General features: G+C 48.4%; 1 protein-coding gene and 1 long non-coding RNA gene across 3 annotated transcripts in view; one reads left to right on the forward strand and one right to left on the reverse strand.

Moving 5' to 3' along the window:
* LOC140494834 (homer protein homolog 3-like) overlaps positions 1–3,771 on the reverse strand; it is a 54,011-nt gene extending 50,240 nt beyond the window's left edge. Inside the window, exon 1 of one of the 2 annotated variants that reach the window (XM_072594502.1) lies at positions 3,307–3,771. In XM_072594502.1, coding sequence (XP_072450603.1) covers positions 3,307–3,746 — 440 coding nt within the window. In that variant the 5' untranslated portion in view covers positions 3,747–3,771. The remainder of the gene's footprint in view (positions 1–3,306) is intronic. The other variant, XM_072594500.1, reaches the window with a different exon arrangement.
* The window catches only part of LOC140494835 (uncharacterized), an 83,786-nt gene that overhangs the window by 53,494 nt on the left and 12,433 nt on the right, over positions 1–17,859 (forward strand). The gene's annotated exons all lie outside the window — the stretch shown is intronic.

The raw sequence follows: 17,859 nt of genomic DNA on the forward strand, positions 1-17,859 counted from the left end.
TGGAGGCCTGTGACCAGAAGAGTGCCACAAGGATCAGTGCTGGGTCCATTGCTTTTCCTCATTTATATAAATGATTTGGATGTGAACCTAGGAGGGAGAGTTAGTAAATTTACAGATGATACCAACGTTGAGGTGTGGTGGACAGCGAAGAAGGTTACCTCAGATTACAACAGGATCTTAAGAGTAAAGGGAATACCTTTTAGAACAGCAATAAGGAGAAGCTTCTTCAGTCAGAGAGTGGTGAATCTATGGAACTCACTGCCACAGAAGGCTGTGGAGGCCAGGTCAGTGAGTATATTTAAGACAAAGGTAGATAGATTCTTGAGTATCAAGGGGATCATGGGTTACCGGGAGAAAGTGGGAGAATGGGATTGAGAAACTTATTAGCCATGATTGAATGGGAGAGCAGATTCAATGGGCGAATGGTCTAATTTCTACTCCTATGGTCATATCTTAATCAGATGGGCCAAATGGCCAAGGAGTGGCAAATGGAATTTAATTTAGATAAATGTGAGGTGATGCATTTTGGAAAGGCAAATCAGGACAGGATTTATACACTTAATGGGAAGGTTCCGGGGAGTGGAGGTTCATAGTTCCTGGAAAGTGGAATCTCAAATAGACAGGATACTGAAGAAGGCGTTTGGTATGGTTGCCTTTTTTGATCAGTGATCAAGTACAAAATAGGAGTTTGGAGGTCATGTTACGGCTTTACAGGATATGGGTTAAGCCACTTTTGGAATATTGTATTCAATTCTGGTCTCTCTACTTTAGGAAGGATATTGTTAAATTTGAAAGGGTTCAGAAAAGATTTACAAGGATGTTACCAGGGTTGGAGAGTTTGAGCTTCGGGGAGAGACTGAACAGGCTGGGGCTGTTTTTCCTGGGGCCTCAGAGACTGAGGGGTGACCTTATAGGGGTTTATAAAATCATGAGAAGCATGGATAGGGTGCCAAGGTCTTTTGCCTGGCGTGGGGGAGTCCAAAACAAGAAGGCATAGGTTTAAGGTAAGAGGGTAAAGATTTAAAAGGGAGCTAAGGGGCAACGTTTTCACACAGAGGGTGATGCATGTATAGAATGAGCTGCCAGAGGAAGTGGTGGAAACTGGTACAATTACAACAACTAAAAGGCATCTGGATGAGTATACAGATAGGAAGGGTTTAGAGGGATATAGACCACATGCTGGCAAATGGAATGAGATTAATTTAGGATATCAGGTTGGCATGGAAAAGTTGGACCGAAGGGTCTGTTTCATTATCTACAGTTCCATGACTCTCCTATAAGGGGAAACATCTGTCTAGCATTTATCCTGTCACACCCTTTAAGAATCTATGTTTCAATGAGATCACCTCTCATCCGTCTAAATCCCACTGAGTAGAGTCCCAATCTGTTCCGCCTTTGCTTTTAAGACAATCCCTCCATTTCAGTCACCAACTCAGTTAACCTTCTCTCAATGGCACCCTATGATATTATCTTGTTCTCTTAAATAAGGAGACCAAAACTGCTCTCAGTACTCCAGGTATAGTCTCACTAGCACTTTATACAATTACAGTAAATTAGAAATCACACAACACCAGGTTATAATCCAACAGGTTTATTTGGAAGCACTGCTTCTTCATCAGGTGGTTGTGGATCTTACAATCTTATACTCCACAACCACCTGATGAAGGAGTAACGCTCTGAAAGCTAGTGCTCCCAAATAAACCTGTTGGACTGTAGCCTACTGTTGTGTCATTTTTAACTTTGTCCACCCCAGTCCAACACTGGTACCTCCAAGTCACAGTTACAGTAAGACTTCCCTACTTTTATACTGCAACCCCACTGAGATAGGGCGAACATTCCAAAGCCTTCCTGATTCCCTGCTGTCTGTGTGCTGGCTTTCACTGTTCCGTGCACAAGATCCCCCAGGTCCACCTCTGTCCCTACACCTCGCCCCCTCTTTATCCCTCACACCCTCTCTCTGTCCCTCACCCTCTCCCTGTCTCTGTCCCTTGCACCCTCTCCCTCTCACCCTCTCCCTGTCCCTCGCACCCTCTCCCTCTCCCTGTCCTTGTCCCTCGCACCCTCTCCCTCTCCCTGTCCCTCGCACCCTCTCCCTCTCCCTGTCCCTCGCACCCTCTCCCTCTCCCTGTCCCTCGCACCCTCTCCCTCTCCCTGTCCCTCGCACCCTCTCCCTCTCCCTGTCCCTCGCACCCTCTCCCTCTCCCTGTCCCTCGCACCCTCTCCCTCTCCCTGTCCCTCGCACCCTCTCCCTCTCCCTGTCCCTCGCACCCTCTCCCTCTCCCTCGCACCCTCTCCCTCTCCCTGTCCCTCGCACCCTCTCCCTCTCCCTCGCACCCTCTCCCTCTCCCTGTCCCTCGCACCCTCTCCCTCTCCCTGTCCCTCGCACCCTCTCACCCTGTCCCTGTCCTTCACACCCTCTCCCTGTCCCTTGCACCCTCTCCATGCCCCTCGCACCCTCTCCCTCGCACTCTGTCCCTGTCCCTCACACCCTCTCCCTTGCACCCTCTCTCTCCCTGTCCCTCGTACCCTCTCCCTGTCCCACGCACCCTCTCCCTCGCACCCTCTCCCTCTCACCCTGTCCCTGTCCTTCACACCCTCTCCCTGTCCCTTGCACCCTCTCCCTGTCCCTTGCACCCTTCCCTCGCACTCTGTCCCTGTCCCTTGCACCCTCTCCCTCGCACCCTACCCTCTCCCTTTTTGTCCCTCACACCCTTCCCTCGCACTCTGTCCCTGTCCCTTGCACCCTCTCCCTCTCTCTCTTTGTCCCTCGTACCCTGTCCCTGTCCCTCGCAACCTTTCCCTCGTACCCTCTCTCTGTCTCTCGTACCCTCTCTCTGTCCCTTGCACCCTATCCTCTCCCTTTCTGCCCCTCGCACCCTCTCCCTCGTACCCTCTCCCTGCCTCTTGCACCCTCTCCCTCTCCCTATCCCTGTTTGTGTCTCTCGCATTATCTCGGAGTGTTTTTTCTCTTTCTCTGTTTCGTTATTATTATCTTTCTCCCCTCTTTATATTTCTCTCCTTGTTTTTCTTTCCCTGTGTGTTTTCCACTCTCTCTTTCTCTAACTCACTTTCTGTGTTTGCGGAGTTGGCCATCCTCAGTCCGTTAGGAAACCCCCCACTGCGATTTCTTTTTGCTCTTGTTTCTGTTCCCGTTCCCTTTCTCTCTCCGAGTTGTTCCTCTCCCCCTCCTCCCTCTCCCCCTCCTCCCTCTCCCCCTCCTCCCTCTCCCCCTCCTCCCTCACCCTCTCCCCTCTCCCCTCCCTCACCCTCACCCTCACCCTCTCCCCTCTCCCCCCTCTCCCTTACCCCATGTTTAGCTCCAGGAGCCGTTTCTTTTCTCGCCTTTTCCGCGAGTCCCTCCGCTCCGAGTCCCGCCGCCGGTTGCCGGGGTTCGGGTTGTCCCGCTCCCTCTCCCGGGCCCCCGGCTCCCCCTCCGCCGCCGGCTGCCCGTTGCCTGTCCCCGGGCTCCGAGCCGCCGCTCCGCCCGCTCCCTGCATCGGGACCCGGCAACTAACGGTCCCCGAGAGCAACTCAGTGCCGCCGCCTGCAGGAGGGCTCCCGGGGCCGGGCTCTGACACGGAGGAGGGAGGGTGGGGAGAGGGAGGGACAGGAACAGGAGGGTGGGGAGACATGGAGGGACAGGAGGGTGGGGAGACATGGAGGGACAGGAACAGGAGGGTGGGGAGAGGGAGGGACAGGAACAGGAGGGTGGGGAGACATGGAGGGACAGGAGGGTGGGGAGACATGGAGGGACAGGAACAGGAGGGTGGGGAGAGGGAGGGACAGGAACAGGAGGGTGGGGAGACATGGAGGGACAGGAGGGTGGGGAGAGGGAGGGACAGGAACAGGAGGGTGGGGAGACATGGAGGGACAGGAGGGTGGGGAGAGGGAGGGACAGGAACAGGAGGGTGGGGAGACATGGAGGGACAGGAGGGTGGGGAGAGGGAGGGACAGGAACAGGAGGGTGGGGAGACATGGAGGGACAGGAGGGTGGGGAGAGGGAGGGACAGGAACAGGAGGGTGGGGAGACATGGAGGGACAGGAGGGTGGGGAGAGGGAGGGACAGGAGGGTGGGGAGAGGGAGGGACAGGAGGGTGGGGAGAGGGAGGGACAGGGACAGGAGGGTGGGGAGACATGGAGGGAGGTGGAGAGAGGAAGGGAAGGGAAGAGAGAGAGGGAGGTGGTGGGGAGAGAGAGAGGGAGGGTCAGGGAGGGAGGCAGGGAGGGGAAGAGGGAGAGGGGCATCAAGGGAGGCACACGTGGAAGAGGGAGGGAGAGGGGCAAGGGAGGAATGGGATAGAGGGAGGAATGGGATAGAGGGAGGGAGGAATGGGATAGAGGGAGGGAGGGAGAGAAGGAGGGAGGTGGTGGGAGAGAGGAGTATTGAGGGAGGGACATGTGGGGAGGGAGGGAGGGAGGTGGAGAGAGGGAAGGGGATAAAGGGAGGGAGAGTGGGCATGGAGAGCGAGAGCGATAGGAAGGGAGGAGAAGGGGTTGGAGGAAGTGAGTGAGAGGGAGAGGGAGAGGGGGAGAGGAGGTAGAGAGATGGGGTGAGGGAGGGAAGGGGAAGAGAGTGGGTGGAGGGAGGGGGAGAGGGGTGGAGTGAGAGGGGTGGAGGGAACGGAGATGGGGTGGAGGGAGGAAGGGGGTGTGTGGGTGGAGGGAAGTAGAGAGTGGGTGGAGGTACGGTGGGAGAGGGGATTGGAGGGACGGTGGGAGGGGGTAGAGGGTAGGGAGGGAGGAGGGAGAGGGAAGGAGTGGGGGATTGGGAGGGGAAGGGAGGGAATGAGGGAGAGAGGGAGGGCAGGAGAGGAGGTGAAGGAGAGGGAGGGAGGGGGTAGGGAGTGAGGGTGGGAGGGGGAGGGCAAGGGGGAGAGGCGCATGGGAGAGGGAGAGGGGAGAGAGGTGGAGAAAGGGAGGTAAGGGGAAAGAGAGGGGGGAGAGATGTGAGGGAGGGGGAGAGTGGGAGTGGAATAGAGGGGAAGGGAGGGGGGTGAGAGGTTGGGAGAATGAGGACAGATGTGGAGGGAAGGGGAGGGAGAACTAGGAGACTCTGAGAGAGAGGGAGAGAGGGTGGGATGGACCGACAAGGAAAGAGAGAGAGTGGGGCTCGGAGGGTGAGACAGACAGAGAGAGAGGCAGCATTGGGGGTGAAGAGAAGGGAGGGAGGGAAGGAGCGGGGATGAGGAAGGGAGGGAGTTTGGAAGGGAGAGTGGACGAGAAGGAGAAGGAGCAATGGGGAAAGAGGGAAGCAGGGGAAGGAATAGAGAGAGAGGGGGAAGGGGAGAGAGAAGTGGAGATAGAGGGAGTTGGTGTGAGGGGACATGAGACACAGGGAGAAGAGCAAGGGAGGGATGGGGAGAGCAAGGGAGAAGACAGAGAGAAAATGAATGAGGGGTAGAGGGAAGGAGAAGGTTAGAGAAAGGGAAGAGGAGAGAGAGAGTTGGAGGAGCTAAGGGACAGAGAGAGAAACATAAAAGATAGGAGGAGGCCATTAGGCCCTTCAAATCTTCTCCACCATTCATCAGGATTGTAGCTGATCATCCAACTGATGTCAGAGGTAGGTTCTTTACACAGAGAGTGGTGGGTGCGTGGAATGCACTGCCAGCAGTGGGAGTAGAGTGAGATACATTAGGGACATTTAAGCGAGACTTGGGTAGGCACATGGATGATAGTAAAATGAAGGATATGTAGGTTAGTTTGATCTTGGAGTAGGATAGAAGGTCAGCACAACATTGAGGGCTGAAGGGCCTGTATTGTGCTGTACTGTTCTACGTTGAACAGCCTAATCCTGCTTTCTCCCCATAACCTTTGATCCCATTCGCCCCAAGTGTATATCTAGCTGCCTGTTGCATACTTGTAATGTTTTAGCATCAGCTACACCCTGTGGTAATGAATTCCACAGGCTCCCCACTCTTTGGGTGAAGGAATGTCTCTTCATCCCCATCCTAAATGGTCCACCCCAAATTGTCAGACTGTGACCCTTGGTTCTGAATGCACCCACCATTGGAAATATCCTCCCTGCGTCCAGTCCTGTTGTAATTTTATAAGTCTGTGTGAGATTCCCCCCGATTCACCTGAATTCCAGTGAAAGCAATCCAAAGTAGTCAATCTCTCCAGAATCAGAACAACTTTGCTGAGGGTACAGAGAGATAGGGAGGGAGGGGGTGATAGGGAGGGAGGGGGGGTGAGAGGGATGGAGGGAGGGAAGGGGTGAGAGGGATGGAGGGAGAGAGAAAAGATGAGAGGGATGAATAAGCAAGAGGGAGGGGAAAAGGAGTGAGGAATAGGTTTGGGAGGGGTGAAGGAGAATGGATCAGAGAGAGAGGAAGAAGGGAAGGGGTAGAGGAAAAGGAAGGTAGATCAATAGGTAAGGAAGGGATAGAAGGAGGAGAGACAGAGAACGGGAGGGGTCTTGTGAGAAACCGATGGACTAAGAACAGAGAAACTGAGGGAGGAAATGTGAGTGAGAGAACAGAGTGAATGGGAGGGCGTGAGAAAGAACAGAGAGAGAGGTAATGTGGAGAGGGAGGGAGAGAGCCAATTCAGGCACTGGATTGGCAATGACAAACACAACACTATGGACTGCAAAATTCTCCTGACTGATATCTGAGAGCTAGTGCCAACATTTCTGAGGTCAGATCGATGAAAGCCACGCACAGTGGCTGGTGGTGTTCCTATTTGTGGCATTTGTCTTGGAGTTGCCTAAGAGTGAAAATCATGTTCATGGTCAGAAGCCCATATTGGCTTTCAAGGAAGGAATTCCTCAGAGAATGGGAGAAAGCTCCTAGTGAGGATTCAGGCGTTGATCTAGTCAGTGAGGGAGAGTAGGAAGACTCCTCGGTCGTTCCCACAATCCACATTGCCTCCTTTCTTGAAGACAGTAATGATGGCAGCAACCCTGGGATCAGTGGGAATTTCTACTTGATCCCAGATTTTCAGGAACAGTTGGTGGTGATGATGGGTAGGCTCTGCTCATCCAAGTTTGAAAATCTCCGTTGGAATCCCATCTACTCCTGCAGTTTTTCCATTCCTCATGTGTCTACTGTCAGCGTCAACTTCTGCCACATTCAATAGACAATAGACAATAGACAATAGATGCAGGAGTAGGCCATTCAGCCCTTCGAGCCTGCACCGCCATTCAATATGATTATGGCTGATCATTCCCAATCAGTATCCTGTTCCAGCCTTATCTCCATAACCCTTGACTCCACTGTCTTTAAGAGCTCTATCCAATTCTTTCTTAAATGAATCCAGAGACTGGGCCTCCACTGCCCTCTGGGGCAGAGCATTCCACACAGCCACCACTCTCTGGGTGAAGTAGTTTCTCCTCATCTCTGTCCTAAATGGTCTACCCCGTATTTTTAAGTTGTGTCCTCTGGTTCGGCACTCCCCCATCAGCGGATATATGTTTCCTCCTGCCAGAGTGTCCAGTCCTTTCATAATCCTATACGTTTCAATCAGATCCCCTCTCAGTCTTCTAAACTCAAGGGTATACAAGCCCAGTCGCTTCAGTCTTTCCGTGTAAGGTAATCCCGCCATTCCAGGAATTGACCTAGTGAACCTACGCTGCACTCCCTCAATAGCCAGAATGTCTTTCCTCAAATTTGGAGACCAGAACTGTACACAGTACACCAGGTGTGGTCTCACCAGGGCCCTGTACAGCTGCAGAAGCACCTCTTTGCTTCTATACTCAATTCCTCTTGTTATGAAGGCCAGCATGCTATTAGCCTTCTTCACGACCTGCTGTACCTGCATGCTTGCCTTCATTGACTGGTGGACAAGAACACCCAGATCTCTCTGAACAGCCCCTTTACCTAATTTGATACCATTGAGGTAGTAATCTGCCTTCCTGTTCTTGCCACCAAAGTGGATAACCAGACATTTATCCACATTAAACTGCATCTGCCATGCATCTGCCCACTCACCTAACTTGTCCAGGTCACCCTGTAATCTCCTAACATCCTCATCACATTTCACCCTACCACCCAGCTTTGTATCATCAGCAAATTTGCTAATGTTATTGCTGATACCATCTTCTATATCATTTACATATATTGTAAAAAGCTGCGGTCCCAGCACGGATCCCTGCGGTACCCCACTGGTCACTGCCTGCCATTCCGAAATGGAGCCGTTAATCACTACCCTTTGTTTCCTATTAGCCAACCAATTCTCTATCCAATCTAGTACTTTGCCCCCAATACCGTGCGCCCTAATTTTACTCACTAACCTCTTGTGTGGGACTTTATCAAAAGCTTTCTGAAAGTCCAGGTACACTACATCCACTGGATCTCCCTCGTCCATCTTCCGAGTTACATCCTCAAAAAATTCAAGAAGATTAGTCAAGCATGATTTCCCCTTCATAAATCCATGCTGACTCTGTCCTATCCTGTTACTATTATCCAGATGTGCCGTAATTTCATCCTTTATAATAGACTCCAGCATCTTTCCCACCACTGAGGTCAGACTAACTGGTCTATAATTTCCTGCTTTCTCCCGCCCACCCTTCTTAAAAAGTGGCACAACATTAGCCGCCCTCCAATCCTCAGGAACCGACCCCGATTCTATTGAACTCTGGAAAATAATCACCAGCGCATCCACGATTTCCCGAGCCACCTCCTTCAGTACCCTGGGATGCAGGCCATCAGGTCCCGGAGACTTATCAACCTTCAGACCTAACAGTCTCTCCAACACCAAATCCTGGCAAATATAAATTCCCTTAAGTTCAGGTCCTTCAGCCACTGTTACCTCAGGGAGATTGCTTGTGTCTTCCCCAGTGAACACAGATCTGAAGTACCCATTTAATTCCTCTGCCATTTCTTTGTTCCCAGTAATATATTCCCCTGTTTCTGTCTTCAAGGGCCCAATTTTTGTCCTAACCATTGTTTTGCCTTGGACATACCTAAAAAAGCTTTTACTATCCTCCTTTATATTCTTGGCCAGTTTACCTTCGTACCTCATTTTTTCTCTGCGTACTTCCTTCTTAGTAATCCTATGTTGTTCTTTAAAAGCTTCCCAGTCCTCAGTTTTCCCACTTATCTTTGCTATGTTATACTTTTTCTCTTTTAACTTTATATGTTTCTTCACTTCCCTCGTCAGCCACGGCCACCCATGTCTCCTCCTGGGATCTTTCTTCCTTTTAGGAATGAACTGATCCTGCAACTTCTGCATTATACACAGAAATATCCGCCATTGTTCCTCCACGGTCTTCCCTGTTAAGGTATTGCACCATTGAACTTTGGCCAGTTGCTCCCTCATAGCTCCATATTTCCCTTTATTCAACTGAAATATTGTCACTTCCGATTGTACCCACTCCCTCTCAAATTGCAGATTGAAGCTTATTGTATTATGGTCACTACTTCCCAATGGCTCCTTCACTTCGAGGTCACTGACCAATTCTGGTTCGTTACACAATACCAGATCCAGAATCGCCTTATCCCTGGTCGGCTTCAGCACCAGCTGCTCTAAAAATCCATCTCTGAGGCACTCCACAAAGTCTCTTTCTTGAGGCCCGATACCATCCTGATTCTCCCAGTCTACCTGCATGTTAAAATCCCCCATAACAACTGTAGTAACATCTTTGCGACAGGCCAATTTCAGCTCCTGATTCAACTTACATCCGACATCCAGACTACTGTTTGGGGGCCTGTAGATGACTCCCATGAGGGTCTTTTTACCCTTAGTGTTTCGAAGCTCTATCCACACTGACTCTACATCCCCTGACTCTAGGTCCCCCAGCGCAAGGGACTGAATATCCTCCCTTACCAACAAGGCCACTCACCCCCTCTGCCCGTCAGTCTGTCCTTATGATAGCACGTGTAGCCTTGAATATTCATTTCCCAGGCCCTGTCCCCATGAAGCCACGTCTCAGTTATCCCCACAATATCGTATCTGCCAATTTCCAAAAGAGCCTTAAGCTCATCCACCTTGTGTCTAATTCTTCATGCATTCATATATAGAATTTTTAATTTGTTCTCACCCTTCCCCTCAACCCTTATTTCACTCAACTTTACAGCATGATGCCTTTTCCAGTTTTCTGCCTCCTTGATACAGTTGTCTTTCTTGACTTCTCTTGTTCTAACTACCCCTTCAATTTCCTTTTTAAACATCCAGCTTGTCCCCTCCCCCCCGCTACTTAGTTTAAATGTAGCGGTGTTGCAGCAGAAAACCTGCCTGCCAGAATGCTGATCCCTGATCTATTAAGGTGCAAGCCGTCTCTCTTGTAGAATTTATGGTTACCATAAAATATACCCCAGTGATCCAAGAACTTGAAACCTTGCTTCCTGCACCAGTTCCCCAACCACACGTTCAAGTCCATTATCTCCCGGTTTCTGGCCACACTAGCCCGAGGAACTGGAAGCAAACTGGAGATAACCACCTTGGACGTCCTGCTTTTTAGCCTTCTTCCTAGTTCTCCGAAGTCTCGCTGTAGTATGTTCCTCCTCTTCTTCCCGACATCATTTGTGCCGACATGTACCACCATCTCTGGCTCTTCACCCTCGTCCTTGAGGATGTCCTGCACTCTGTCCGCGATGTCTTTCACTCTAGCACCAGGAAGGCAACACACCATCCTTAAATCCCGTCTGCTGCCACAAAAACCCCGGTCAGTTCCTCTCACGATGGAGTCCCCTATAACACGGCTCTGTGCGATGTCCGACTCTTCCGCTCTGCTTCTGTGGCAACTTTTGATTGACAAACATGGCCGCCTTGCGAACTGGCAGTGTCATCAGACTCTACTGTTTCCAAAAGCTTCAACTTGTTCCTGACAGGTACTTCTCCCGGCGTCTCTTGCACCTGTCTCCTCTCTGCCTTCCTCATCGTCTGCACTCTTCTGCTCTCTTCTGGCATGATTGGTGTAATAACATCACTGAAGGTCTTGTCCAGAAAGATCTCGTTCTCTCGGATGAGCCTAAGGTCTTCGAATTAGATTAGATTAGATTACTTACAGTGTGGAAACAGGCCCTTCGGCCCAACAAGTCCACACCGCCCCGCCGAAGCGTAACCCACCCATACCCCTACATCTACATTTACCCCTTACCTAACACTATGGGCAATTTAGCATGGCCAATTCACCTGGCCTGCACATCTTTGGACTGTGGGAGGAAACTGGAGCACCCGGAGGAAACCCACGCAGACACGGGGAGAATGTGCAAACTCCACACAGTCAGTCGTCTGAGGCGGGAATTGAACCCGGGTCTCAGGCGCTGTGAGGCAGCAGTGCTAACCACTGTGCCACCGTGCCGCCCACACGGTGCCGCCCACACGATTCTTTCGTCAGTGCTGCAATATGCTCGGTCAATTGCTGAATGTGCGCACACTTTCCACACATATACGAGCCAAACATACCAGAGTCGTTGACCTGCCACATCAAACACGTAGCGCACTGAACCAGCTGAGCAGTCATGTCTTCACCCTCTTCAACTGTGGCGTAATCTCTTTACTCAACCTCCTTATCAAGATTCCTGAGCTGAAGCCTCACTCTTTGATCTAAACTTCCTTAGACCCTCTTCCTATGGCAAGTCTGTGGACTCTTAATTAAGGTTAGAAGAGGAGGGAGGGAGGGAGACCCTACTTTGTAGGACCTGGGGTTTAGAACACACCCACTCTAATAACAATCACTTACCTTCCCGTCCGGCTTTGCACTCCGTCTGAACTTCCGCCCAGCTCCCGCTGCTCTCTGCTGCGAAAAGCATTCAGTGGGGTCAAAGATCATCTTTGGGAGTTGGAAAATTTCCTGAAACACATATAGCAGAGATGTTATTAAACTTGAAAAGGTTCAGAAAAGATTTACAAGGATGTTGTCAGGACTGAAGGGTTTGACCCAAAGGGAGAGGCTGAATAGACTGGGGCTGTTTTCCCTGGAGCGTCGGAGGCTGAGGGGTGACCTTATAAAAGGTTTCAAAATCATGATGGGAGTGGATAGGGTAAATAGACAAGGTCTTTTCCCTGGAGTGGGGGAGTCCAGAACGAGAGGGCATAGGTTTAGAGTGAGAGGGGAAAGGTCCCTTTTAAATCTAAGGGGAACTTTTTCACACAGAGGGTGGTGTGTGTATGAAATGAACTGCCAGCGGAAGTGGTGAGGTCAGGTACAATTACAGTATTTAAAGGGTATCTGAATGGACACATGAGTAGGAAGGGTTTAGAGGGATATGGGCTAAATTCTGGTAAATGGGACTGGATCAGTTTAGGATGTCTGGTAGGCATGGGAGAGTTGGAATTAAGGGTCTGTTTCTGTGCTGTATAACTCAAGTGACTCTATGACATCCCTGTGGATAATTGTATCAGAGTTTAGGAATTGTTTGGATTGTCTCCTTTGGCGGTTGATGTTTTCTCTTTCTATCAAAAGGATTCCATCCTTATTCTGCACCAGTTTAAGGCCAAGGGTTTTGGGTTGGTATGTTGTGTTGGTGACACTGACTCCAGATATTGTGTTAATCAGCAAGGAGTTACAACTCCTTCCCTCTCTTAGTCCACCATTGGTTAGTGATTTCATTTGTTCTTCATTGTACCTCCGTTTTTGCTGTCTGATGATCCTTCACTTTCCCTCGCTGATGTTTGGCAAGGCCACGCAGAGGTTTCCTCTTCTTGTCAATGAGGTTTTGGATAACGTGGTATTCTCGTCAAACCAGATACAGTGTTTCTTCGTCTTGTCGCTGATGGTTTCTTCACAGCATGAGCTGAGGGATGTCTTCAACTCTTTCCAGGCTTCCTCCACTCCATTAAAATGAGCATTTTGGTGATTTTGGTGAAGACATTATTGGATGTTTGCCAGTCTGCTTGGCTCATGAAGCTGCTCAATGTTGAGTTTTTTTCTGAACTGTTTCTTCACCTTCAGCTGCTTCTGGTGGCATTTCATGGACATTGAGGAGCAGATGAGCTAGTGGTTCAGCCAGCAGCTGCAACTCCTTCCTATCCAATGGTTTCTTTTCTGAATTGGACATCCTTCTAATCCTGGTGTTGAAGTCCCCAGGGATAATAATGTTATCTTCCTTCAGGATGTTGTCGAGTGTGGTGTCCAGAGTGGAAGCAGAAGCCTTCTTTGGACTCATCTTATGGCAAAATGGTTGGAGCATTAGCACAGATGCCTGTTGTTTGCAGGTTCTTGGAAAGTTGTAGATGGAGAGTCATGAGCTGAAAATGTGTTGCTGGAAAAGCGCAGCAGGTCAGGCAGCATCCAAGGAGCAGGAGAATCGACGTTTCGGGCATGAGCCCTTCTTCAGCATCTGCAGTCCTCACTTTCTCTGGTGGAGAGTCATGAGGCAATAATTGATGCCAACAGGGAGTCCCGCGAGTCAGTGGATGAGTTTGTTTTTCGTGGTGAAACTGATTTCATGCTTCCTGGTTATTCCTTGGATTTTTCTCTCCAGGTGAAAGTGTAACCATCACCTCCTGCCTTTTGCTGGTTTTCACCTGCTCTTCAAGTCTCCATCAGGGCAACCGTATCAATGTTGAGGATCCTGAGTTCATGGTAACAAGAGCAGTTCTTTATTCCAATGATTGTTTTATTTGTTGTCCGTAAGGCTTTGTACATTCCAGGACCTGAGATTGAGTCTGATTTTGGTTTTTAGACACAGGTAGATGAGCTGCTGGATGCGGTTCACCGGTCGTGTTGGTGACAGAACAGACTATTTCCAGGGCACCCTTTCTAGCTCCTTCCCCAAGTGGGGTTAGCAGAGTGGATTCTGAAGAGAGCTGCTCAGTCATGAACAAAACTGCTCAAATACTCTCCTGTTCCTATTCCAAGAGTGAAACAGCAGACTCCCACTCCACTGCCTATGTGCTGGTCTGAAGCTCAGGCCTTCCTGACCTGACAATCCTCTCCCTGTCACCTCTCACCAGCGCCGTTTGTGTTATGTGTGGGGAGGGAGTTGAATTTCTCTAGGCGAACACCTTGTGCAGGATATCTTACAGTGGTAATGCTGTTGCACATCAGCAGACACATGGTTTTTGATAGAAGGTAGACCCAGGCAAGGAAACCTGGGCACCTTCTGACTTCTGCATTCTTCATGCACGGTCACTTTGTGGATAATTCACAAATACCTTGTGCCTGGATCACTGTTAAAGACTTGTTCAGGATTGTGATTTATCTGGTTTCCTCCCCTTGAACCTTACTGTCACGGTTGACCCTGCCTAGTTTGAGAATTCCTGATGGCGTCATTCTTGGGATCGATGGACTATTTAACTCCTCCACCCCAGCAAGGTGACAATCCACTGAAAGGCTTTCTCACTATTAACCTTTTCATTAACGCTCAATTTGTTGATGCAGGGGAACTCAGTACATGACTAATTTTATTACAATCTTAGTCCAATCCTGAATTAAAGAGATGGGTGACCTTATAGACGTTTACAAAATAATGAGGGGTAAATAGGCAAAGTCTTTTCCCTGGGGTCAGGGAGTCCAGAACTAGAGGGCATAGGTTTAGGGTGAGAGGGGAAAGATATAAAAGAGACCTACGGGGCAACTGTTTCACACAGAGGGTGGTACGTGTATGGAATGAGCTGCCAGAGGAAGTGGTTGACGGGCTGGACTGAAGGGTCTATGTCCATGCTGTACATCTCTATGACTCTATGAAATTCAGAAGTCAGTTGAGAGTGAGTGCCCTTTACATTGAGACAGCAATTCGACTGACTGTGGCATTTAAGAGTGTGATCCAAACTGGTGAAGGGCAGTGCTCCAAAAGCTTGTGATTTCAAATAAACCTGTTGGACTATAACCTAGTGTCATGTGACTTCTGCCTTTGTCCACCCCAGTCCAACGCTGGCATTTTCACGTCGTAAGGATTGTGCAGAGAGGTGGCACACTATCACCCTCTGCAGGGGAATTAAGAATTGGCAGCTTACATCAAATGAACAAATATAAAAGCAGGAGGGAGAAAGAACAACAGAGAGAGAATGTTGTTTAGTCTGGGGGGGCCAAAAGTAGATTTGAATAAATTAAGATACATGCTAGCTTAATTTGGCCATTTTTAGGAGTTCTTTCAATACATTCACTGAAAAAGCTAACAGGGTCAAGGCTCCACTTGGTATTAATACATTGTCTAAAAAGAAACTATTTTGTGACTTTCACAGTTCAACAATCACTATCTCATTAAGAATATCAACTACTATTATTGTAGAATATAAGCTGATAATTATACTGGGAGTGCGGCCTCAATAATATTGTAATGAGAGAGTAAGTCATTAACAAGTAATTAATAAAGTTTAGGTCTTTTTTCAAAGTTCTTGTGTCAGAATTAAAATCAGATTCTCATTAAAAAGTGCTATCAAGCCGAGAGATCAGGCAGTCACCCAGTCATTCTAGCCTGTCCTTGGACAATGAACAGCAATGTCCATAACAAATGGGATTTTGTGTAATTTTCGGTCAAGGGTACATCATGAAATGCCACATTGTCTTAAACATAAAGACAATGTAGACAAATGGTGAAATCCAATTAAATTAACCTCACAACAGCATTGACCAATTGGCTGTTAATAATAGGATCTCAACAAGGTGAGGTAGTTCCAGGATAATTATTGGAAGTAGGGTTCGAGAATTATTGTATCCAGTCTAAGAGAAGGGTGTAAGTGTATATTGCAGTCCTGAGGGAGAGAGTAGTTGCTTTGGATGGGCTTTATATTTCTGATGACAGGAGTTTGGAAACCCGATCATTGCAGAGACTGGAGTTTGTTTACACTTCTACCCAATTGTAAAGTCTGTTTTTATGTTTCAATAAGTATATCATTTCCTTTTACAAAAGAAGCTCTGATATTTTTTGCTATTTTAGTGTCTTTTTTATCTGATGGTTAAGTCTCTGAAACTAAAACAGTTTTAAGGGTTAATTTGGAAATGATATTTAAACTGTGCACAACTAAATGCAACTAAGTCTACATTTTAAATTTGATATCCATTTCAAAATTGCAGTTCTTGGCAAACAGAAATGTCAGAGAGTGAAAGGCTCAGAACTGAGTACTGAGCACTTTTAAAAGGGAGAGGAACAGCCAACGGATGTGTGGCTGTGGAGCTGGTGTATAGGAGGAGGATTCACATTTTTGGATCATTGGAATCTCTTCTGGGGTTGAAGTGACCTGTACAAGAAGGACGGATTGCACCTAATTGGACAGGGACTAATATACTGGCAGGGAGATGAGTTGGAGCTGCTCAGGAGGATCTAAACCAGGAAGATAGGAGTTGGAACCCAGGGAGATAGTGAGGAAAGAGATCAATCTGAGACTGGTACAGTTGAGAACAATGGCGAGTCAAACAGTCAGGACAGGAAGGGACAAATCAGAGAACAAAATAGGACTGATAAATTAAACTGCATTTATTTCAATGCAAGAGGCCTAACAGGGAAGGCAGATGAACTCAGGGCATGGTTAGGAACATGGGACTGAGATATCATAGCAATTACAGAAACATGGCTCAGGGATGGACAGGACTGGCAGCTTAATGTTCCAGGATACAAATGCTACAGGAAGGACAGAAAGGGAGTCAAGAGAGGAGAGGGAATGGTGTTTTTGATAAGGGATAGCATTACAGCTGTGCTGAGGGAGGATATTCCTGGAAATACATCCAGGGAAGTTATTTGGGTGGAACTGAGAAATAAGAAAGGGATGATCACCTTATTGAGATTGCATTATAGACCCCTTAATAGTCAGAGCAAAATTGAGAAACAAATTTGTAAGGAGATCTCAGTTACCTGTAAGAGTAATAGGGTGGTTATGGTAGGGGATTTTAACTTTCCAAACATAGACTGGGACTGCCATAGTGTGAAGGCTTTAGATGGAGAGGAATTTCTTAAGTGTGTACAAGACAATTTTCTGATTCAGTATGTGGATGTACCTACTAGAGAAGGTGCAAAACTTGACCTACTCTTGGGAAGTAAGGCAGGGCAGGTGACTGAGGTGTCAGTGGGGGAGCACTTTGGAGCCAGCGACCATAATTCTATTAGTTTTAAAATAGTGATGGAAAAGAAGAGACAAGATCTAAAAGTTGAAGTTCTAAACTGGAGGAAGGCTAACTTTGACGGTATTAGGCAAGAACTTTCAAAAGCTGATTGAGTGCAGATGTTCGCAGGTAAAGGGACGGCTGGAAAATGGGAAGCCTTCAGAAATGAGATAGTGAGAGTCCAGAGAAAGTATATTCCTGTCAGGGTGAAAGGAAAGGCTGGTAGGTATAGGGAATGCTGGATGACTAAAGAAATTGAGGGTTTGGTTAAGGAAAAGAAGGGAGCATATGTCAGGCATAGACAGGATAGATCGAGTGAATCCTTAGAAGAGTGTAACGGCAGTAGGAGTATACTTAAGAGGGAAATCAGGAGGGCAAAAAGGGGAAATGAGATAGCTTTGGCAAACAGAGTTAAGGAGAATCCAAAGGGTTTTTACAAATATATTAAGGACAAAAGGGTAACAAGGGAGAGAATAGGACCTCTCAAAGACCAGCAAGGCAGCCTTTGTGTGGAACCGCAGGAGATGTTTAACGTGGAAAAGGGCATGGAAGATATAGAATGTAGGGAAATGGATGGTGACATCTTGAAAAATGTCCATATTACAGAGGAGGAAGTGCTGGATGTCTTGACACACATAAAAGTGGATAAATCCCCAGGACCTGATCAGGTGTACCCTCGAACTCTGTGGGAAGCTTGGGAAGTAATTGCTGGGCCCCTTGCTGAGATATTTGTACCATCAATAGTCACAGGTGAGGTGCAGGAAGACTAATGTGGTGCCACTGTTTAAGAAGGGTAGTAAGGACAAGCCAGGGAACGATAGACCAGTGAGCCTGACTTCAGTGTTGGGCAAGTTGTTGGAGGGAATCCTGCGGGACACTGATTAGAGATAGTCAACATGGCTTTGTGCGTGGGAAATCATGTCTCACGAACTTGA

The sequence above is a fragment of the Chiloscyllium punctatum genome, chromosome 24 (genome assembly GCF_047496795.1).
Source record: "Chiloscyllium punctatum isolate Juve2018m chromosome 24, sChiPun1.3, whole genome shotgun sequence".
In the NCBI taxonomy this organism is placed as follows: Eukaryota; Metazoa; Chordata; class Chondrichthyes; order Orectolobiformes; family Hemiscylliidae; genus Chiloscyllium; species Chiloscyllium punctatum.